We start from the raw sequence: 22,955 nt of genomic DNA, 5'->3' as shown, positions 1-22,955 counted from the left end.
TGAAAGGCCCTGCTTTCAGGTTCCAGGGTGGTGGAGTGGGGAGGTTGGTGTTTGTGACATCTTGAATTTACGTTGAGCAACAATAACAATCAGGTATTTATCCCGCGGCCTAAATCCCATTTCAGGGTGGTAGCATAAATATGAATGCAGGTTATCTGGTGTATGTCAGTCTGATAACTCATTTAATCTATAATATAATATAAACCAGCAACCTCAGCAGGATGGATTAAAAAGGTGATAAACATTGTGGTCTAGAAAAGTTTGGAATGGGATTGGGACGGAGAGAGGATATTAAACGTGTTATGGTTAAGCATTACACCTAACCTGTGTCTTTTTTCCCCCCCCTCCCCCCAATATTATTCAGAGTTAGTAATGTTGCTGGAATGGTGGTCGGGCACAGAGTGCACTTTATTCTCAGACCAGGCCACAGTGGATAAATTTGGAAAAGAACATGTGATCATCATCTTGAATCACAACTTTGAAATTGACTTCTTGTGTGGTTGGACCATGACTGAACGCTTCGGAGTGTTGGGCGTGAGTGATTCTGTTAACTTTTCCTTACTCTTGATTTAATTTTAAACTCCTGGGTTTGTTTTTTCATTTGTGGTGGGATTTTCAAAAGAACTCCCATTGACTTCAGTGTGGTCTGAGCTAGGCCAGTGCTGAGCACTTTTGAAAATCCCAGCCTTAGTGCTTTTGCTTAGATCTGACATATATAAATAATCAAATGTCATTGGGTGGCATTTCTTCCAGAGTTCCAAAGTTCTTGCTAAGAGAGAACTGTTGTATGTGCCCTTGATTGGTTGGACGTGGTACTTCCTTGAGATCGTTTTCTGCAAAAGGAAATGGGAAGAAGACAGAGATACAGTTATTAAGGGATTAAAATGTTTGTCTGATTATCCTGAATATATGTGGGTAAGTGTCTGATCCTTTATATATAGTGTCTCCTCTGCTTAGAGTGCAATTATGAAGACTATATTTGTGTGGTGTGTCAGCTTCATACTTAAGAGTGCCGCCTTCTTCCTGTGATTTACATGTGAAGCGTATAGCTATATGCCTTGTTGCAAGTGACTTCATTGCACACTAGCCAGGCTTCTGATCTGTTATTGGCTAGGCATGCCATTTTGAAAATTGTTGGTAAACATGCATAAGTATTTCTCAAAGTATTTAGCAGTAGAAACCTAAACTTACACGTCTCAAAACTTACAACTTTTTTCCCCCTGCTAAAAGGATAAAGGGACTTTCCATAACTCTTTTTACCCAAAAAAATACGTTACTCAAGTTTTACTACTGAACTTGTGAATCTAGGCTAAATTGTCCAGGCTAAACTAAACATATTATTTTAAAAAATAGGATGTTTTTTTCCTGCCATAATCTGCAGGGGGGCAGTGGGAGGAGAGATTTACAAAGGTTGCAGATTACAATGGAAAGTTTTTGCATCAGTGCATTCTCTTTGCTCTGTGAAATTGTACAGGTGTTTGAGAAACCTGCAAGAATATACAAAAAGAAAAGGAGGACTTGTGGCACCTTAGAGACTAACCAATTTATTAGAGCATAAGCTTTCGTGAGCTACAGCTCACTTCCTCAGATGCATATCGTGGAAACTGCAGCAGGCTTTATATATACACAGAGAATATGAAACAATACCTATTCCCACCCCACTGTCCTGCTGGTAATAGCTTATCTAAAGTGATTTCCAGCACAAATCCAGGTTTTCTCACCCTCCACCCCCCCACACAAATTCACTCTCCTGCTGGTGATAGCCCATCCAAAGTGACAACTCTTTACACAATGTGCATGACAATCAAGCTGGGCTATTTCCTGCATAAATCCAGGTTCTCACATCCCCCCCACCCCCATACACACACAAACTCACTCTCCTGCTGGTAATAGCTCATCCAAACTGACCACTCTTCAAGTTAAAATCCAAGTTAAACCAGAACATCTGGGGGGGGGGGGGTAGGAAAAAACAAGAGGAAACAGGCTACCTTGCATAATGACTTAGCCACTCCAAGTCTCTATTTAAGCCTAAATTAATAGTATCCAATTTGCAAATGAATTCCAATTCAGCAGTTTCTCGCTGGAGTCTGGATTTGAAGTTTTTTTGTTTTAAGATAGCGACCTTCATGTCTGTGATCGCGTGACCAGAGAGATTGAAGTGTTCTCCGACTGGTTTATGAATGTTATAATTCTTGACATCTGATTTGTGTCCATTTATTCTTTTACGTAGAGACTGTCCAGTTTGACCAATGTACATGGCAGAGGGGCATTGCTGGCACATGATGGCATATATCACATTGGTGGATGTGCAGGTGAACGAGCCTCTGATAGTGTGGCTGATGTTATTAGGCCCTGTGATGGTGTCCCCTGAATAGATATGTGGGCACAGTTGGCAACGGGCTTTGTTGCAAGGATAAGTTCCTGGGTTAGTGGTTCTGTTGTGTGGTATGTGGTTGTTGGTGAGTATTTGCTTCAGGTTGCGGGGCTGTCTGTAGGCAAGGACTGGTCTGTCTCCCAAGATTTGTGAGAGTATTCTTTTTGCGAATACAGACGAACACGGCTGCTACTCTGAAACCTGTCAAGAATATACAGATGTCTCCAATTGCCTTTGAAGTCCACATCTCCTTTATATATGCATCCATCAGTTAATTAAGCTCAGTTTTGTGGGGTATATTACAATAATACAACATCATAATTAAACCAAAAAAAAAATTTAATATTCTGAAAGATACTTTCATGGTTTCACATTTTTGAGCTAATGTATCCATGACTCCTCACCACCAAGAATTTAACTTGATTTGAGTCTATTTAAAAAGAAAAAGAGTACTTATGGCACCTTAGAGACTAATAAATTTATTTGAGCATAAGCATTCGTGAGCTACAGCTCACTTCGTCGGATGCATTCAGTGGAATGCATCCGACGAAGTGAGCTGTAGCTCACGAATGCTTATGCTCAAATAAATTTGTTAGTCTCTAAGGTGCCACAAGTACTCCTTTTCTTTTTGCGGATACAGATCTTTTTGCGGATACTAACACAGCTGCTACTCTGAAACCTATTTAAGATAAGTTCCATCAGGCTTGAGAACCTGTGCAATGCATTTCAGTCTCCAAATGCAACGCTAAAAGGTCCGTATTGTAAATACCTTTGTGGGCCGAAAGCTTAACTCCAATAGTACCAGGCACCACTATAAGAGGTGCTGAAAAGATTTTGGCTCCACATAGCACCTCTCATACCCAGTATATTCCAAAATGTTTTACAGAGTGATTAAACTAGCAATCCAGTGGCTGTGTGATCAGATAAAGTTCACAAACAGTGCTGAACAGAAAAGATTTTCTGAGAAGGGAAAAGTTGTTCAGGACAACAGCATTCTCTCCAGCTCCAGCATACTTGTTACTGAAGATTATTTTTTATAGGTGGAGCTAATAGTGATGTCTACAGTTAAGATGGCTTCACAGTTTGCATTATAAGCCCCTGTTGTCAATTTCCTATGCTTTAGCCATCTGGGCTATGCTTGGTCTCTGCCTCAGACTGAATATTTTTGGAATGTTTTAATGAAAATGGGTGTTGCTTCTGTGAATGAGGCTAGTGAAACAGAGGTAGTTTTTGCCATTGTTAACAAAATAGCAAAATTAAATAAAACTTCCTCTTTCAAGAGCTCTAGAGCCTCCATTTTGCAGCAGTAACTTGAAATCTGAAAGGGAGATAGTCTTAGGGTCCATGAGATGTGTGATATATTCCCCATGAAATCCACCCAGATTTGATAGAGTTATTATCAACCCTCTTAAAATCAACATTTGTACATGCTCAGTAAAGCCTGCTAGAGGCTTGCTAGTACAGTCTTTGAACATTCCATCTTCAAAGAGCATACTTCCACCTCTACTAAGTCTCCTAAATGGCAGACAGAGGGCCAGAGCTGCAGACCAGGGGTACAGCAATAGCAGCTACACCTCTCCCCTTGGCTTTGGAAAAGGTGCTCTTGTTTGGGAGCTATGAGGAAATAGAGCTCTAGTCTCAGCTCTTCTACTAACCAGTGTTGATTATGTGCCTTTCAGAGCCCTTATGATTAAGCAAGGCCTCATCCCCTTTAAGAGGGAGGCAAATATCATTGAGAAACTTCACAAATAAAAGCAACTGCTGAGAAGTTGCACAAAGTCACTTCTGGCAGACTTTGGAATTGATATTAGGTTTCTAATATGGCACATCTCATCTTTTTAGCCACTCTGTCATTCAGAATGAATGTGCCAGATCTATGTGCTTGGCTATGCTCTCTGTAACCACTCGACCACACTCCCTCCAGAGCAAGAAATAGAAATCAGAATTGCTGTCCCCCTCCCCTCAGCCAGAAATGGAAACCAGCATCCTTGTTTCCCAACATTTCTCCACTGTCTATAAATAACTGAGTAAGCCACAGGCAAAGTATGTCTCATGTCGCCTTCTAATGGCTGGCCCACATAGAGGATAGATAGCCTCCTACTGCTACCACTTATTCTTTTAGCTCAAGTGATAGATGTCTGTGCTGCCCAGCTAAAGGTCCAGGTTTAACCATGCTGATGGTTCAGAGGGTCAGTATGATTCCAAGTGATGGAATTTCTGAGGGCGTTCAGTTTCTTTTAAAAAAACATAGGAAATTATATATAAAAATTACATTAAAATAACTTTTAGGTTGCACAGTCAAGCACTCAAAAGTTAGGAAATGCCAGAATTAAGGTTGTCTGTGCAATCTTCACTGGGTCTCCTTGTGTGTTTGCATTATGATAGTCTTTAATTACAAAATCACATAGTATTTGTTCTACAGTACTTCTGCCTCATTCAGTGCACAGGATGGACAGTGAAGGAGGCAGAGAGTTGCGAGAAGAGAAGTTATTATGTTTAAGGTGCTGGACTGAAACCCAAGACAGCTGGGTTCTTCTATTCCTGGCACTGCCACAGATATCCCACATGATGTTTGACAAAGACTTTCATAATGCATAACCACGATGGTGTTAAATTAATGTTGCATTAATAATATTCATTATGGCATTTCCTAACTTTGGAGTACTTGACTTTGCAACTTTAACATTTATGTAACACAGCTTTTTTTGTATGAAATATGTATATATACTAAAGAGAAAGATAGAGACACAACAGCACTGTTACATAACAGATGTACAGTGACTATAGCAAAATTGAGAGACTATCTTGGTTTCCACATTTTTAGCAGGACTTACTTTTCAAGCACATGGTGAACTACAGCAACCAAACATAATTTACTGCTGTTATATGTAGAATCAACGTCCCCTTTTTGGCTTTTATATGATGCAGAGATTTGTGTACACAGAAGTTAGGAATGCAGCAGTGCCACGCAGCTGAAATGAGGCCAAGAGAAGTGGGGAAATAGGTTCCAGCCACTCAGAATGGCCAAGAATCCAGAGTTCACCCCTGTGGCACCCAGAATAGGTACCTAGTGTTGTCTATTCCTATTAGTTTTGCTCCTGGCTTCATTTCCAAGAGGGGAAGATGTGGGGTGGCAGCCTGGGAGAATCAGATCTGTCTTCTCTGTATTGTGCTTTTTTTAAGTCGTGTAGTGGAGGGTTTCAGCCTTTGTCAATAGGTGCCCAGAGTGGGGTCAAACAGGTGATGTAAGGGTGAGTCCATCCAGTATCCCTCCACACCCCTCTCCTCCCCCGCCCAAATGAAAATACTTAGATACTTCCAGATAATATATTTGCTTTCAAATGGGCACGTATGTCTTTGAATAGCTTTTCTCACTTGCGTACCAGCCCCTTGCATGCTCTGACTTTTCAGGATTTTTTTCCTGTAATGCTCTTTCAACTGTAGTCAGTAGTAGTATTAACTTTCTAGACCCATATGACCTTAAATTTGGTATCAGTACTTTCAAAGCTTTACTTTTACATTACCTGTATCAAAATCTGCTCTTCTCTACACAAGTGCACCTGCCACTGGCTCTCCCACTCTGGCTTAACCAGGAGGTCTTCAATGATCTGAAACTCAAAAAAGTGGAAACTAGGTCAAATTACAAAGGATGAATATAGACCAATGACACAAACATGTAGGGACAAAATTAGAAAGGCCAAGGCACAAAACGAGATTAAACTAGCTAGAGACACAAAGGAAACATTCTACAAATACATTGGAAGACCAAGGGCAGGGTACATCCGTTACTCAATGGGGGGGGGGGGCGGAATAATAACAGAAAATGTGGAAATGGCAGAAGTGCTAAATGACTTTTTTGTTTCAATTTTCACCAAAAAAAGTTAGAAGCGGTTGGACGTCTAACATAGTGAATGCCAGTGAAAATGAGGTAGGATTAGAGGCTGAAATAGGGAAAGAAAAAGTTAAAAATTAGTTAGACGAGTTTTATGCCTTCAAGTCACCAGGGGCTGATGAAATGCATACTAGAATACTCAAGGAGCTGACTGAGGAGATATCCGAGCCATTAGCAATTGTCTTTGGAAGCCATGGAAGATGGGAGAGATTCCAGAGGACTGGAAAAGGGCAAATATAGTGCCAGTCTATAAAAAGGGGAATAAGGTCAACGCGGATTACAGACCAGTCAGTTTAACTTCAGTTCCCGGACAGATAATGGAGCAAATAAGTAAGCAATCAATTTGCAAACACCTAGAAGATGATAAGGTGATAAGTAACTGTCAGGATGGATATGTCAAGAACAAATTATGTCAAACCAACCTAATAGCTTTCTTTGACAGGTTAACAAGCCTTGTGGAAAGTGGGGGAAGCAGTAGATGTGGTATATCTTGACTTTAGTAAGGCTTTGGCTACAATCTCGCATGACCTTCTCATAAACAAATGAGGGAAATACAACCTAGGTGGAGCTATTATAAGATGGGTGCATAAATATTTGAAAAACCATTCCTAGAGAATAGTTAGCAGTGGCTCACAGTCAAGCTGGAGAGGCATATCAAGTGGGGTCCCGCAGGGATTGGTTCTGGCTCGGTTCAATATCTTCATCAATGATTTAGATAATGGCATAGAGAGTACACTTATGAAGTTTGCGGACAATACCAAGCTGAGAGGGGTTGCAAGTGCTTTGGAGGATATGTTTAAAATTCAAAATGATCTGGACAAATTAGAGAAATGGTCTGAAGTAAATAGGATAAAATTCAATAAGGACAAATACAAAGTACTCCACTTAGGAAGGAACAATCAGTTTCATACATACAAAATGGGAAATGACTGCCTAGGAAGGAGTATGGGATCTAGGGGTCATAGTGGACCACAAGCTAAATATGAGTCAACAGTGTAACACTGTTGCAAAAAAAAAAAAAGAAAGAAAGAAAGCAAACATCATTCTGTGATGTAGTAGCAGAAGTGTTATAAGCAAGACACAAGAAGTAATTCTTCCACTCTACTCTGCGCTGATTAGGCCTCAACTGGAGCATTGTGTCCAGTTCTGGGCACCACATTTCAGGAAAGATGTGGACAAATTTGAGAAAGTCCAGAGAAGAGCAACAAAAAAAATTAAATGTCTAGAAAACATGACCTATGAGGCAAGATTGCAAAAAATTGGGTTTGTTTATTCTGGAGAAGAGAAGACTGAGAAGGGACATATGAAAGGTTGTTACAAGGAGGAGGGTGAAAAATTGTTCTCCTTAACCTGTGAGGATATGACAAGAAGCAATGGGCTTAAATTGCAGCAGGGGCAGTTTAGGTTGGACATTAGGGAAAACTTCCTAACTGTCAGGTTAGGCACTGGAATAAGTTGCTTGGGGAGGTTGTGGAATATCCATCGATGGAGATTTTTAAGAGCAGATTAGACAAACACCTGTCAGGGATGGTCTAGATCAGAGGTTCTCAAACTGGGCGTCGGGACCCCTCGGGGGGTTGCGAGTTTATTACATGGGTGTCGTGAGCTGTCAGTCTCCAACCCAAACCCCGTTTTGCCGCCAGCATTTATAATGGTGTTAAATATATAAAAAGGTGATTTTAATTTATAAGGGGGGTTACACTCAGAAGCTTGGTATGTGGAAGGGGTCACCAGTGCAAAAGTTTGAGAACCACTGGTCTAGATTGTACTTAGTCCTGCCATGAGTGTTTGGGACTGGACTAGATGACTTCTCAAAGTCCCTTCCAGTCCTACCATTCTATGATCTACATCTTTGTGGTAGAAAAGAGAATTTCCTTATTTAGTATTGGAAATTGCTTGTTTCTTGTAGCTGAGCTGGAACTTGAAGCTGAAGTCATGTTCATGCATTTTTGAGTGTTCCTGTGACTTTTAAAGGAAGAAATATTTCAGCTGGAATTAAGCCAGGGGAGCAGGGGGGGAGAGAGAACGTGTGTGTGTGTATATATAACCTATTTGCTTGATTAGAAAATAAACTGATATCCAAAAAGATGCTTTAAATTTAAATGCGTCTCTGAATATTTGCATGTGTGTTCCACATTCTTTGAGACCAGGCTCTAATTAGCTGTGTTCTCAAAGCAGATACTGTACAGCAAACTGCTGGTTGTAATTCTCAAATAATATGATCTGTTATATTCAGTTATGCCACTGAAAAGTTGTAGGATGGCTCTGATGTGTGATAACTATAGAACAAAGGAGGAAATTGTGTGTGTCTGTCCATCCTGTAAGAGCTCCAAATCTGCACTACACAGTAATTTCTTGTTAAGAAAAACCCTTGTTTTTCCTCTTGTTTTGTATGCTAGTTTCTCCTGTATTGTGAAGGAACTCGTTTTACAGAAACCAAGCATCGTATCAGCATGGAGGTGGCTGAATCCAAAGGGTTGCCTAAATTGAAATATCATCTGTTGCCCAGAACCAAAGGTTTCACCACTGCTGTCCAGTGTCTCAGGGGAACAGGTATGGGTGAGCTGTTTGTTCTAAACCTTACTAGTAATGTGTGTTATTATGTATCATAGTTCAGTATATTCATTGCATTCGGTGAGTAGGTGATAATACAGAGTCAGTATGGCTCTTGGATGACATCAAGATTAAGCTGAAGCACTAGACTCCATTTTCTAAACAATCTTTAAAATGTATTAATTTTTTCTAGTTTAATTTGCAAAAATTAATACTTTCCATCTTTAAAGTGGCAATATACAAACATTGCATAATTATTCAGCTCTCACTCCACTCCTGTGAGGTGTATGCATATACTCTGCCATAGCTTAGATTGTTAAGGAGGCCATCTGGGTAAATAAAACCTATGGGTTTTGAAATGTTTTGCCAACTGGTATTATTAAAGCAGTGTTTGCATCAGGGTTTGTTTCTGTTTAAAGCTTGAACAGCAGCAACCTCGATGCTTTGGATGCTGAGGTTAACAGCTATATTTTCTTTCTTTCGACAGTTTCAGCAGTGTACGATGTAACACTAAACTTCAGAGGAAACAAGAACCCATCTTTGTTAGGAATCCTTTATGGAAAGAAATACGAAGCAGATATGTGTGTAAGGTGAGCATATAATGATGGAAGTGAGACGTACAAGGTTTGTGTTTGGATACTGTGTCCCCAAAACTGGTAGGAAAATGTCATTCATCACTGCATCCCTTGAGGATGTTCCTTTGCATGCCCTGAGGATCTTCCCATTTCCCTGTCATTCAAACTAGCCTCACTTAAAAGAGCCCATGTCACAGCCGTCACCTGTCAGGCCAGAAGGAGACTAGGTCGAAATTTCAAGAGTGGGCATGACTACTCCTATAATCTGGCATTCACCTGCGCCCTCCAGAATCAGGAAAATGAAACTAATCATGCCCTCCCTGCCATGTGGTGTTAAAGTCCTGCCCAAAACGAACAGTCTCTCATAATGGATTGTGTAGATCTGCATAGTATGATCATTCCTCTCTTTTCTTATGTGACTTTGATTAGTACTGAATTCACAATATTAATCCTGAATGAATTCACACCAAAAAATGGTAAGACAAAAACACCCTATCGCCTGTGGGCAAACACTTTGCACAAAAGGATCACGCCTTTTGGACATATCAGACCTCTCAGTCCTCATCCTCAAAGGAAATCTGCACATCACCTTCAAAGGATGAGCCTGGGAACTTAAATTCGTTACTCTAATAGACACTAAAATCCATGGATGCAACAGACATGCTCGTTGTTTTGTGGCCCATTACAACAATTTGTAACACATCCTACTGCCTACTAATCCTCCATTGTCCTATGATTGCAGACTTATTGATTGCCCACTTCATTTTAAGTAGTCTCCTACAAGATGTGTGAACCCTTAACACTTAACAATCTGTCCCTCCTTGTATTTAGCTTAGACTCTCTAGTTTCTTTCTCCAGACCCAAAGAAGAGCTCTGTGATGCTCAAAAGCTTGTCCCGTCCAACAACAGAAGTTGGTCCAGTATATTACCTCACCCACCTTGTCTTTCTCATATCCTGGGACCAATGGCTACAATAACACTGCAAATATTTTAAATATCAACATTGTTAATTGTCATCATTAGCATCTGAGTTAACACTGATTGAAATAAATGAAGACAGTCAGTCCTCAGGGCTGACAGTCAGCCTTAAGGGCTGTTGTTTCAGGCCCTCTGCTAACTTGACAGGTGTCTCTGTGTCTGTTACCTTCAGCTTTGAAGGTTTTCTTCGCAACTGACACAATTCCTTTTATTCCTTTTCTTTAAAAAACTCAAAGTTAAGACTCTGAACAACAACTGAGAGGTCTGTCCACTCCCTTCCCCACCTCTTATCCTTGTGTTCCCTACGCTTTGTGAGACGCTACCTTACTCTGATAGAGAGATTGCTGTTGAATAACCAGAGGTATTTCTTTTTCTCCCCGGGTTGTTGGGCACTGCCGTGGAGTGTGTTGCCAAGCTACTGACCAAGTTTATTCTTCTTTTTGATACAAGGGGTTGTGTGTTGTATTGAATCCTATTGAGGAGAACTTCTGGGGAGTCTCACCTAGACCTTCAGCATTGAGAGGTAGCACCAACAATTTAGCAAAATGTAGAGCAAGAGCTGCCAGCCTAGAAGAAGGTGAAACACTAGCTGTAGTTGGGGAGGAACTTCCATTCCAATCCTGTTCTCAGGTGCTTACGTAACTTCCCCGAAAATTACTCTCTCAGCTGACATTCCCCATGCTTGCTGAGAGCCCAGAGTGGAGAGGGACTGGAAACCTGGAACAATTCCATTTGACCATTTTGGGAATTATCCAGGGATGGAGAAGGGAAAGGCATGCATTCAGAAATGCCTTCAGGAAATTTTTCAGAAATCTTTTTCAGTTGGATAACTCAAACTGTTTTCACTTTAATTCTTCACGCTTGCCACATACATATTCCCAATGAGGAGCGTGTGCTTTGCTAAGTGGAGAAACAAGTTACAAACCAAGTAACAGTGCACTGCACATGTGCTGAGTATGATTTCCCTAGACAATTGTAAGTGCCCAAAGCATGGCAAAGTAGATATGAGTAAGTATGCACAAGCAAATATCTGGATATTTGTGCACTGAAACAATGGCTTCATCCACTTAATACCTTCTGCTTTGCTAAATGAGATGTGAGTTGGTGTGGCTTGGTGGTGCTAAAGGAAAGATGAAAACCAGTGGCTGTCAGTCAACCTTACAGAAGAGTCTGGGGTATTAGTGCTAGGTGAGCTTTCCTGACTAATTGTGCCCAGTTACTAACCTAACTTCTGAATTGTTCAGTCTGCTCTGATTTTAGACATATATATTTATTTGTGGGGTGAATGTGCCTTCTCAAGACACTTGACTGTGCTAGAACCTGCCTTGTTTAAAGTTGCTTGTGGGCATGGGAGGTTAATCCCAACTGGAAATACAATTTTTCTGTTGATGGGAACTTCCTACAATGCTGCAATGAGCAGGTACAAAACTGAATCTAATTTTTCCAGACATTATGGTGAGCTCACTGGTAGGATGTAGCTAGCATACATTTCCCTGTCACAGGCTGTATGTTTCTGTCCTTTTACTGCAAACTGAACACATGTGGCACCCTTAATGAGTCTGCAGACTTGGCTTAGGTCAAAGAAAGGAAGCCATGTGAGCTCAGGTTTTGAGCATAAGGTGTACGCCGTCCTCTGCACAGAGAGGAGTGGCCAAGCCTGTTTGCACACTTTGCTGGTCTTCATTCATAATGGACTCCAGAGAATTGAAATAATCCTCCTAAATCATCAAAATGGTCTTGCTGTGAGTACCCTCTAGTGGCGATTTCAGTGCAGTGATGACTTTGGAAGAGAGCTTTCAGCAAATGATGCTTTTTATTAATGGTGCAATCCTTCTTTATAAAGCTATTATCAAAACTAAATATTGTGTTAGTGATTTAACGGTCTAGAATGTGTTGAACGTGTCTTTCAGAGCACTGGGAAATGCTTTTTTTTTTCCCCGCTTGTGTATTTTACAGATTATTGTACTACGTGTTTGAACTGCTGACCTGGTCATTGGCCATCTCACTGATCTTTTTTTTTCCCCCACCAGTGTCTTTTCTGTTTGCCCAGAGGATCACAGAATCGGATTATTATCATCCCTCCAAAAGATGCTACATAACTAGGGATGAGTGAACCTTGCAGGTTTCGACTTTGCAAATTGAACCTTGCAAAGAGTCTCTATACATTGCAAAGCAAGAAGGCTGGCTCTGCAGTGGGAAGTAATTTGAAAGCTGGAGACTGATTGCTGGAAGGGCAGAGTGATTGATTGAGAGGACAGTAGAATAGCAGGGAAATGAGTAGATTGTCACTAGAAGTGGGATATGAAGAGAAGATGGTTTCAATAGAGCTGGTCACAATTTTCCAAATTTTGATTTTTCAAGTAAAAAAAGATTATTTTTTTCACTATGAAAATGTTTGTGAATAATTTTCCAGTTTGTTGACCAGCTCTAGTCGTCAAAATGTGAACTAGATCTTACTTGAATTCAACCATTGATAACGCCATTGCAGCTGCAGTAATACTTGACTAGAAAATATGTGTCTTTCTGAGGGAGACAGAAATTGGTAGCAAACAGCTGTGTATTCTGCTGTTTCATGAATGCAAATTTCTAAGTGGGAACTGGAAGTGTGGTTTCTATTAAAAGCTGTCTGATTCTTATTTGCACTTCATGACTTTGGTCATTCCAAAACTTCTGACAGTTTTTGCTATATATTGAATTGCAGCTCTTCATTTGAAAAGATCTAAAGTAAAATAAATATCTGGATTTTCTTTTAAGACTCTTTTTTTTTTTTTTTAAATCTCTTTAATAAACCAGGAGATTTCCTCTTGAAGATATCCCTGTAGATGAAAAGGAAGCTGCAAACTGGCTTCATAAACTGTACCAGGAGAAGGTAAATGACTTTTTTCTCTTTCAGATCTGCCATAAAGTAACGTTCTAAGGAGCAGCATGTCAAGAGCTGAGCAATGCACACTCAACTCGTGGAGGGAGAGAGGAAATGGGAGCACGATTTGTAACTTGGCAGCTATTCCTTAGATTCATTTAAGGAGCAGTGTTGGCAGGCTTTGAAGGGAGCCTCATCCATTCCTCCTTGACCACAGAATGGTGGCTGTGGTTTGAAGGGAAACGTTGTGGGATACTGCACAGACATAGAAGACACCCTCTCCCCGCCCACACACACACGCAGCTACCCTTGGGGGAAACCATACGTAACCTGGTCTCTTTTGCTATGTCCTTCGGGTTTGGGGTATTTTTCATATATTTTTAAATGTTTTTGTTCCACCTATGGACGTTTCTAGGAGCTATAGATGCATGATAATTCTAAACCAGAGGTGGTGATTCATTTTGGACACATTTAGCAGAGTGAGGCTCTAGATTGCAACTTTTGCAGAGCTAGTCTTTGTTCTCTTCTGCCTATTCCTCTGTCTCTGTCCACTTGCCTGCCGGATCTCTGCTGCAATTTCTGACGTGATGCAGGCAGGTCCATTAGTTTGCTGTCAGAGCACATAGGTAGTGCATTCTCCGGGTGCTCAAAAGTTTTCTTTCAACTCTTTTTCCTAGATGGTAAATTTCTTGACCACAGATTTAATAGAGCTGCAGGGATGGGGAGAGAACTGTACATAAAGTTTGCCATGTGCTTGTATAGATTGGACTTGTGTACATCAGTACATCTGTTTTGAAATGCATATCTTGATTTTTATTTTTTGTGTGTGCTGTTTCTGGCACAGAAGGTAGAAGAGCACAGAAACCCTGACACTTCTGAGATTTTTTTCTGCCTTGGTGACCTGTACTGCAATATTTCCAAACCTTCACTTAACCTGTAGGCAGGCAACAAATTGTTCATAAGGTTCTTGGCGTTCTTCTCCCAAGTTTCACTTTTGTTCATTATAACCGTATTTATTGTAGATCCTAAAAATACTCAAAACAGTTGGGGCAAGGGGACTGAGAATTGTTCACAAAGAATATTAGTTGTTGTCCGCCCCTCTTGTATCCTGGATGTCGATGTGTCAAACAGACTTAAGAGTCATTTGAAAATTATGAAAATACCCCATGAAATTTCCCACTTTGGTAGCTGAGCGTTGATGCACATTTTTAGTTTTTGCTTTTCCATTTGTGTCACCCTCTTTGCTGTCGAGTAAGTATAGAGTTAAGCGGGGAAAGCAGATAGCACACCATTTCACTTCACTTGGACAGAATGCTGCCCCAGTCGAGGATCTGATGTTGGCTGTACCGCCATTCAACACTGGAGTCAAATTTTATTAGAGGGTTTTTTTTTTCATAAATTGATCTCAGTGGGTTTAGAAAAGCCACTGTAACTGTGGAATTCCTAAAGTGCTGTCTTTGTACTAAAGGATTTATTATTAAGAGGGAATGTCTTGAGCTCATCGTTTTTTGGTAAAGTCAATGGAGGCTAAAATAGCGATAGGTTAAATAAATGACTTTTCATTCTATATGCAGCTTATAAATCATTGTCTTAAACTGAGAAAAATAATGTGGACACAGTAATCATTTGTCTGATTTTTCTCAGTACCACACTTTTCTAAAGCCTTAGTTCAGGGTGTATTGCTTTCTGAAGTTCTATGGTTCTGGCTACAGGATTGAGCCTTCCTGTGAAGAATCAAGCCCCAGTATCTTCAGGTTGCAAGGACCCTGCTGGTCAGCTTGTGCTTTGCCTCACTCTGTTAGCTCCAGAAGGAGTACTTTTCTGCTGCACCTCCTATAGATGGTTCCTGATTCTCTGGTAATAAAAACAGGAAGAAGGAGCAATAGAGAAGCAACCAGCACAGGACTGGAAAGTGTCTGAGTAGTTCTCAGGGCTAAAGCTTCTCTGAAGTCTGAACACAGTGACAGCTGGGGGTGGCGTGTAGGGAGGTGGAAAGAGACTGACAGTATTTGATTTCTGTTTGTTTACATTTGTTTATTTTTAAATAATGTTCAAAATGTGTGTTTATAGTATTAACTGATGGTTATTGCAGCATAACAGAATGCCAGACAGACCACAGAAAATACAAATTCCTCTCACAGACTCTAATAATGCTTGCCACAGATGTGGGCCTTTATGGCATCATGGAATTCTACAGTCTGGGAACTATTCATGCAAAAACTAACATTCCTGAATTAGGAACATTCTTTTTTTCCCCCTACCGCTCTCTCTCCCAGGATGCTTTACAAGAGATGTATAATCAGGAAGGCATATTTCCCGGCCAACAGTTTAAACCTCCTAGAAGACCATGGACTCTGCTAAACTTCCTCTTCTGGGCTACTGTCCTGCTCTCTCCTCTCTTCACATTTGGTTTTGGAATTTTTGCAAGTGGATCACCCCTTCTTATCCTTGCATTCCTGGGGTTTGTTGGAGCAGGTAATGAAAATTATTGAGAAGAGGGAGATGATGCCAAAGCACAATATGATACAATAGTGGCCATTACCTGTTATAAATTCTGCGTATGATTACTATTAATGATACTTCCAGAAAGTTGTTATTTTGGATGAAAATTCAGGACAAGTTACGTAGGTTTCCATTTTTGCATAGAAAAACAATTATTTCAAAAGCCTTAATTTCAAACAGGTTAGTCTCTTATTTCTTAAGTTATACTTAATGTGCTAATTAATATTCACACAGTAGCCCCATCATGAGGGGTGAAGCATATTCGCTGGGTAATGTGAAGAAGTTTGCAGTGATGTTCCCCATACTGACTGAGTATGTTCTGTGGTTAACTGAAGACTTCAGCTTCCAGAGCTATCAGTACAGTTTCTTTTAAAAAATGTGCACTAGTTACACTTTTATTGATTCTTAAAATCTGGACTGCCCTATGGTTTAATGATTTAGCACATGTACTGGATCCAAAGTGTCAGTCAATGGAAGCTGCATACACAGATTGGAGGCAGTGTCTGGCCCGGAGTCACTACTGATTGCTCAGTCTGTGACCTCTGTATCCAATCCCCATGGCCCATCTAGCATCAAAGAGTGTCTGTCTGAGAGAGAGAGAGAGAGAGACAGAGACAGGATTTTATCATTATATCAGTTGTAATGCACCTCCAATTTCTGTATTCTATTTTAAAGCTTCCTTTGGAGTTCGTAGACTGATAGGAGTAACCGAAATAGAAAAAGGCTCCAGCTATGGCAACCAAGAATTCAAGAAAAAGGAATAACTCACAGCTGCAAGCAGAGCACATATAACCAGACTATGGTATCAAATTAACTTCATTAAAAAACACTTAGAAACTATCTTTTTCTTATTAACTGATGACTAATATTAATGAATAATACTTGAGCCAAGAATGAAGAAATTGGACGAATCAAGAGGAGAGAAAACATCAGCTTTCTGTCTGTTTAAGGACCATGGTATTCAAACTTGGGGTGAAAATCTGGGCTAAAAAATGGTAACTTTTTGCTTTGTTTGTGGAGGGGCCGAGAAATATTGGACACAGTGAGCTGTTTCTGCAGATGACCAGTCACACTGGTTTATCCTTCAAGAATCTGAAACTCACTTTGCAACAGGAGCCATTGAATGTTTCCTCTTGCTAAAGTCAATTTAATATTGGTTTTTCCCAGCATCCGTGCTGAGTGTGCTCCAGGAAACACAACCCATTTTAAATTCACTGACAGTAGTTCCTTGGGTGAAAGCCATTTGGAAAGGCCATTTTATCATGACTACAGACAAAATCCCATTTGTGTACATTTTATTGCAGGCACTTTTTATTTTCAGGCAACATCGTAGAATTTCTGTACCACAAGAAAATGGATAATGGAATTTTGATGGAAGTGGTACCTTATTGATAAGCACATACTGTACATCAGATTCACAGTTTAAAGGCTTCCACCCCTACCTGTTGGTCAATGCTCAGTTAAAGCTCAACACACCACTTTGGTGGTTTGAGCACTGATTGCCCTGTTTTGTACTTAACATGCCTTGGATCCGTTTTGCTTTGCTTTTTTTAAGTGAATAGTAAGCCCTGAGATTTGGTCCAATGTAAAGAAGGCTATTTACTCAGTTGTACTGACGTTTCTTCCTTATATCTGTTAATGTTTCTCATCACTGAAGTCCCACTCCACTGGTTGTCCCCTGCAGCAGTCTACTGAGAAAATCAGCATAAACCAGCACAGCAGTCCTGGAAAGGATTTTTCTTTATCTGCAGCAACACTAAAAAGAAAGGGTGCAATTAGTGTCTCTAGTGCAGTGATACTCGGTGGTTCAGGAGTCAGATTAGCAATCAACATTACCCAAAAGAGTCACAGTAGTGCGAATTCATGGTTTCATTTACTATAGTACTATATATTCATATTGAAACAATATGACAGGCGAAATATTTAGTGTGTGTGTTTGTATGTGTATGTATTATTCTCACAGCAAAATGATTGACCAAGTATTATTTTATCAACTACAGTTGGTTAATGGCATAGTAAAAGCATCCTGATTGGTTACTAACTAAATCACACAGTGTTTTAATATCATGTGCTGCAAAGAGCCGCAGGAGACCGCCTGATATCACTGCTCTAATGTTTAGGGGTCAAATCCTGGCCTCACTGAAGTCAATAGAAGTTTTCCCATTGACTTCAGTGGAGCCAGGATTCCACCCTGCATGTTCCGGCTGTACAGTGGTCTGTGCTGCTTTTCTTAGCTGGCTATGTTAGGACACTGATATGAGATATATCGCTAGATGAGCCATGTTGTTAGAGGTGGAAACACTAGATGGGTGTTGAGGTATCTTCAGGGGGTTTTAATATCTACAATGCTGATCACTTAGCCTTTGGGCTTATTGTTGAAAACTGGACATCGGAACCTTGGCTGTGCCAGTCTCTTTCCAAATGCACATTGTAAGGCTGTGCAGAGTGCTCTTGTATGTGTGTGTAGATGGGTATTCATAAATATGCGGAAACTACTTATATCTTCAAGTTTAAAGGCCAAATTCTGCACTCGGCTACACTCCAGAGTAGGCAGTGGAATGTGTTGCCCAAGTATAACTGAGGGCAGAATTTGACCCTAAAGGTTAAAATGATGTTGTGTTAACGGTCATCCTCTCATCTTAACCCAAACTCTGTTTGAATATTTATTTCAGTTCTGTGAAGGCCGGATCTCGTTAAAACACTGATTTATTTTTTCTTTGCTGTGGTAGCCAAAGGTAAAAGTGTAATATTTTACCTTCTTTTCATACTCCCGCTAACCTCTTCCCCCACAGATATTTGCCCATAAGGATTTTCTTTTTAACTTCAAGTTTTAGAATCGTTTAATAGCTTACTGAAATGCTGCATTTTGGGTTGTTCATCATTACTTTCTCATGTACCTGACTGTTCATTTGGGGTATTTTTTAATGAGAGAATTTTCAGATTGTCTCACGGCATCCATGTCTTTTGTTAGATCCATCCCCAGTTAAGCATTGCGCTCTCAGCCCCTGTGTTAGTATGGCATGCTTCCTAAGGGAAAAAAGGGTGCACAATTCTTAACTTCAGTGAAAGTTGAACACTGGCTTCGGAGGGGCAGAATACGGCCATGATTGTATGTTTTCTTACCAGACATTTTTTGCACTCTTTTTAAACAGTTAGAATTCTGAATGCTGATAAAGCAAAATCCCTGGTTTTCTTTGATGTTTTCTAACCAGAGGAGCAAAACAGGTGGGCTTGCTATTTTTTTATTTTTATTTGGGTAATGGCTATAACTCTTGCTTGTTAGGAAGACTTAACAGATGCTGTATACTTGCTTTCTGAAGATGATGTTCAACATATTTAAATTGCACTTGCTTTGGTAACAAGAGCAAAGCAGGAAGACCACTGGTTATACTTTACAGTTACCTGTGAGCAGGGGCCTTGGTACTGGTAGACACTGCCAGATTTTAACAAATATTTCCCTTTTCTTAGTGGTGGGAGGGAGGGGTTGGGCACTAGGCAGAGGAAAAGATTAAAAATCCCTTCTTTTTATAGAGGTCTTGTCTCCTCTTAGTGCATGCAACTCCTAATTAGAGTTAATGGGATTAGTGCATGTACATCAAGGGGAGAATAAGCACATGTTCAATGTATTTTCTTTTCTTATCATAACATATTGGTCGTGCTCTGTTTTGAAAGTGTAGTAAATATATTATCATTTGCTTAATTTTTACTATTCTAAGCAGACATATTGGTAACAATTTGGAAAACTGAATTGTACAACAGTGCACAGTACACTGCACAAATAGTGCAAGAATATTTTCATTTGGAACTTTTGTCTCTTCAGATAGGTTTTTTTTAAATATATATATATATATATATATATATATATATATATATATATATATATATATATATATATATATATACATACACAGAGTATGTATAAATTAACATGATTGGAAATAGCTGCAGTAAATGTCTCTAATGAAGATGAGCAAGTGGCTTGGATTGGAACAGTGAGCATAGATTTTATATTTTACACTATTTTCTTCTGGTTTAATAGAAAATAGCTTGTATAATTGACTACCAAGCCCTCTGAGAGCAATAATAAACAAAAATATATCAATTTTTTTTGGTCTTTGATTTTCACCCATGATCTCCACAATTTCAGTAAGTCTTTTAAGAATCTGGAAGCATTTCCCCTTTCACTCCACCCATCTTTCAAGGCTTTAATTGTTTGATCTTTTGGATTAAAATTCAAGTTCTCCAGTTGTGGACCTGAGGTCTCAGTGGATCTTTCACAGGCCAACTGCTGGGGAGCTCAACCCTGATTCAGGAGACAAATGGCTTCCCAGACTGAATATGCACCCAGTTTAGATTCTGGACCTTAGCAGCTCCCTAGCACTGGCATGGAGGAAGAAGTCATACCCCGTCAAATTCCCATGTGCAATACCATAATAGCATCGTGCGACCCAATTCAGGAGCCTTGTGAAGAATATGGTGGGAGAGCTCTTGCCGGTTGCTGGCACCATTGCATCCCATCAGTCATAAAAACATAAACATTTGTTGCTGAAGAAGGACTTCCTGTGGTATACTAATTAGCATTTACAGGCTTTGGCTCATATAGGTCTCTTGCCAACCATGAGCTGACTGTCAGAATGTGTTTTTGCTATTGACTTTGTGTCCCACCGGGTGATGTGTTTCTCTCGGGCACAAAGAACATAGGCAATGTCCTTTGTTCTGCTTTAAACTACTTTGAAGGGCTCTGTACACTTAATTGCTGACCAATACTGAGGATTATGTCCCTTGTCCTGGTTGCCTAGCATTCATGGAAAAAGCGCACATCTTTTCTCTGGAGCTTTGTTATATTCACCTCTGTGGTATTCATCTTGACTTCATTTACCACCGTCTACTTGCAATGTAGCGTCTGCAGACTGTTCTCTTCTGACGCCGCAGGTGGAGCTCAGGGGCTTTCTAAAACATCTTTTCCAATACAGCATATCTTCTAATAGAAGTTACTACAAGTGTCCATGGATTTTGTCTTCCTGTCAGTCAGTATTGTTTTGGTATGTTCAATAAGTATGAACTGGCATATTATCAAGTCTAAGTCTGTTGATAACATGCCTTCACTGGTACAAAGTAGAGACTTTCTACAGAAGGCATGTCTCATACTGTTGGCATAAGTACATCATTACCTGGGACCTGAGCCCTCTGAAATGGACCAGACCAACATGAGGGAGTTAGTACAATGACATCATTAACATTGGGTGTATGTGTAGTTAACCAATAGTTGGTTAATGTGATTATGTTTTTAGTTGATGGAGGTGCACTTTCTGCCTGGGAATACTCAAAAAAGACGTCTGTCCTGGCTGTATGCACCTTTGATTAAGGGAATGTTGATTTTCATACCTAGCTCAAACTAGGCAGAATGCTTCAGAGTGTTGCAAAAGGCATAATAAAATTTCCACGTCCTTTGGTGCCAATTAGCCAGAGGCATTCATCAAACATCTCCACAGCCAAAATGAACAGGTATAGCCCAGCTAAGTATCATTCATATGTAGTAGGTCAACTTGAATATGGAAGTATGTTCATGGACTTTCCTTGAAAACAGTGCTTATCATTTAGGGGATATGGACTCCCCGAGATGTGCACGCACTAGTGCTGCTAAGAGTTAAGCCACTGGTCCCAAAACAGCTGTTATGTTTACCTGTTCTGATTTGTGGCTATTAATATAGGCTCATCCTCTTGATCTTTATTGCTGAATCTGTACTCAAGCACAGAGTGCTACAATTGCTCACTTCTAATTCATCTGTGTGTTCTCTAACCCATGATGGCGCTTGGGCTGCTCCAAACCCAAATATTATATAAAGCTTGTATAATACTGGGTTCTGAAGCTGATAAAGACCACATTGCAGGTTAGAGTAAACATAGCTGAAAGGATGAAGGGCACTGGCTGGTACAGCTGACATCTTGATCTGGGAAACTAAATAATTGCCAGAAAGTTTGGAAACCACACAGTTAAGCATGCACACAAAGGGCAACCATTATGCCAGTACAAAAGTGAAATAATTCTTGCAATCAGTGGAATTACTCTGGATACACTAGGACTGGGATTGGCATTTGTCCCAGAGAAAAATCTACCCTCCTAGGGTAGTCAGGAGCTTCCCCGTAAGACTAGGTTCCACCTGGAGAGGGAAGAAGTGGCAGGACAGTATCTACCTGAGTTCCTCAACAATCTTTTGCACCAGTATCTTCACAGGATTGCTACCATATTTTGGGAACATTTTCAGAATGTCTGAATGTGATAGATCATGTGAAATTTTTGCCAGCTGCTCGAAAGATGTAATGAAAATATTCTCTATTTTAAAGAACTCTGGCAAGATACTGGATTAGCATCCATAAACTAAATATTTCACAATTCTCTTCTCATTAACCTCTGTGCTTTCAAATTTAAGGAACACAACTTAAAAATTACACATATTTGAAAATTTTGTACCTACAATAGTTACAAGTAACACTTCAGTTTTATGAACAATCTGAAAGACGGTGGAGAAAAAAAAATGTTTAGTTTGTGTACACGAACTGTTGGAGAGCACCTTGTATATAGTCAGTTTCCTCTTGCTTGAAGAGATCTTTAATAAACATCAGTAAGGTAGTGGAAAAAGCTTTTTAACATTTTTAAAGGAAATATTTTAAAAAATCAGGACATACCATTTAAAGGGGGCTCTGTCAGAAACTGGAATTTTAAAAAAATAATTTCAGAAAATCCAGGTTAACAGTGTCCCTTTCGGAGGAGGTCTCTACGTACTTTTGAATCTTATAAAACTCTTGTTTCATCTATTGTTTTTTTTCAAGGCATAATACTTTTGTTAAGGAAGGGTATTTTTAACTTTCAACTTTCTTTTGAAACTAATGGTTAATTTGGGTGTCTAATATTTATTGTGAATGAAATGTTTTTAAAACCACTAGATTGTGTTACAGAGCTATCATTTATTACACAGGCAAAATGTACCCAATACATTCATTGCTTCTGCTGTCTCAAAACTGTGAGTTGTGACAATCAAATGCTACTTGCCTGAAAGCCAGGAAGCTACCATAAACTGGCATGTTACTGAACCATAAAGATCACCAGCAAGTATGGTAGCTTTAATGAATAATTTTCTCTTTGAGAAAACTAAACATCATTAACCTAAATGATTGTTGCAAACTTGTGATTTTGTTGTTTTTGTTAACTACCAGATATTA

At 39.8% G+C, this 22,955-nt stretch overlaps 1 protein-coding gene across 2 annotated transcripts in view; it reads left to right on the top strand.

Annotated features, from left to right (window-relative positions):
- Window positions 1-19,551, top strand: part of AGPAT3 (1-acylglycerol-3-phosphate O-acyltransferase 3) — a 132,983-nt gene extending 113,432 nt beyond the window's left edge. For both annotated transcript variants that reach the window (XM_084611966.1, XM_084611965.1), the window contains exons 3-9: window positions 365-534; window positions 754-915; window positions 8,666-8,819; window positions 9,307-9,409; window positions 13,166-13,241; window positions 15,509-15,707; window positions 16,410-19,551. In XM_084611966.1, the coding sequence (XP_084468092.1) occupies window positions 365-534; window positions 754-915; window positions 8,666-8,819; window positions 9,307-9,409; window positions 13,166-13,241; window positions 15,509-15,707; window positions 16,410-16,498 (953 nt within the window). In that variant the 3' untranslated portion in view covers window positions 16,499-19,551. The remainder of the gene's footprint in view (window positions 1-364; window positions 535-753; window positions 916-8,665; window positions 8,820-9,306; window positions 9,410-13,165; window positions 13,242-15,508; window positions 15,708-16,409) is intronic.
- The last annotated feature ends 3,404 nt before the right edge of the window (window positions 19,552-22,955 follow it).

The sequence above is a fragment of the Lepidochelys olivacea genome (genome assembly GCF_965140295.1).
Source record: "Lepidochelys olivacea isolate rLepOli2 genome assembly, chromosome: 1".
NCBI lineage: Eukaryota > Metazoa > Chordata > Testudines > Cheloniidae > Lepidochelys > Lepidochelys olivacea.
Note: the sequence above shows the minus strand (reverse complement) of the source record. Positions and strands in the feature narration are given on the sequence as shown.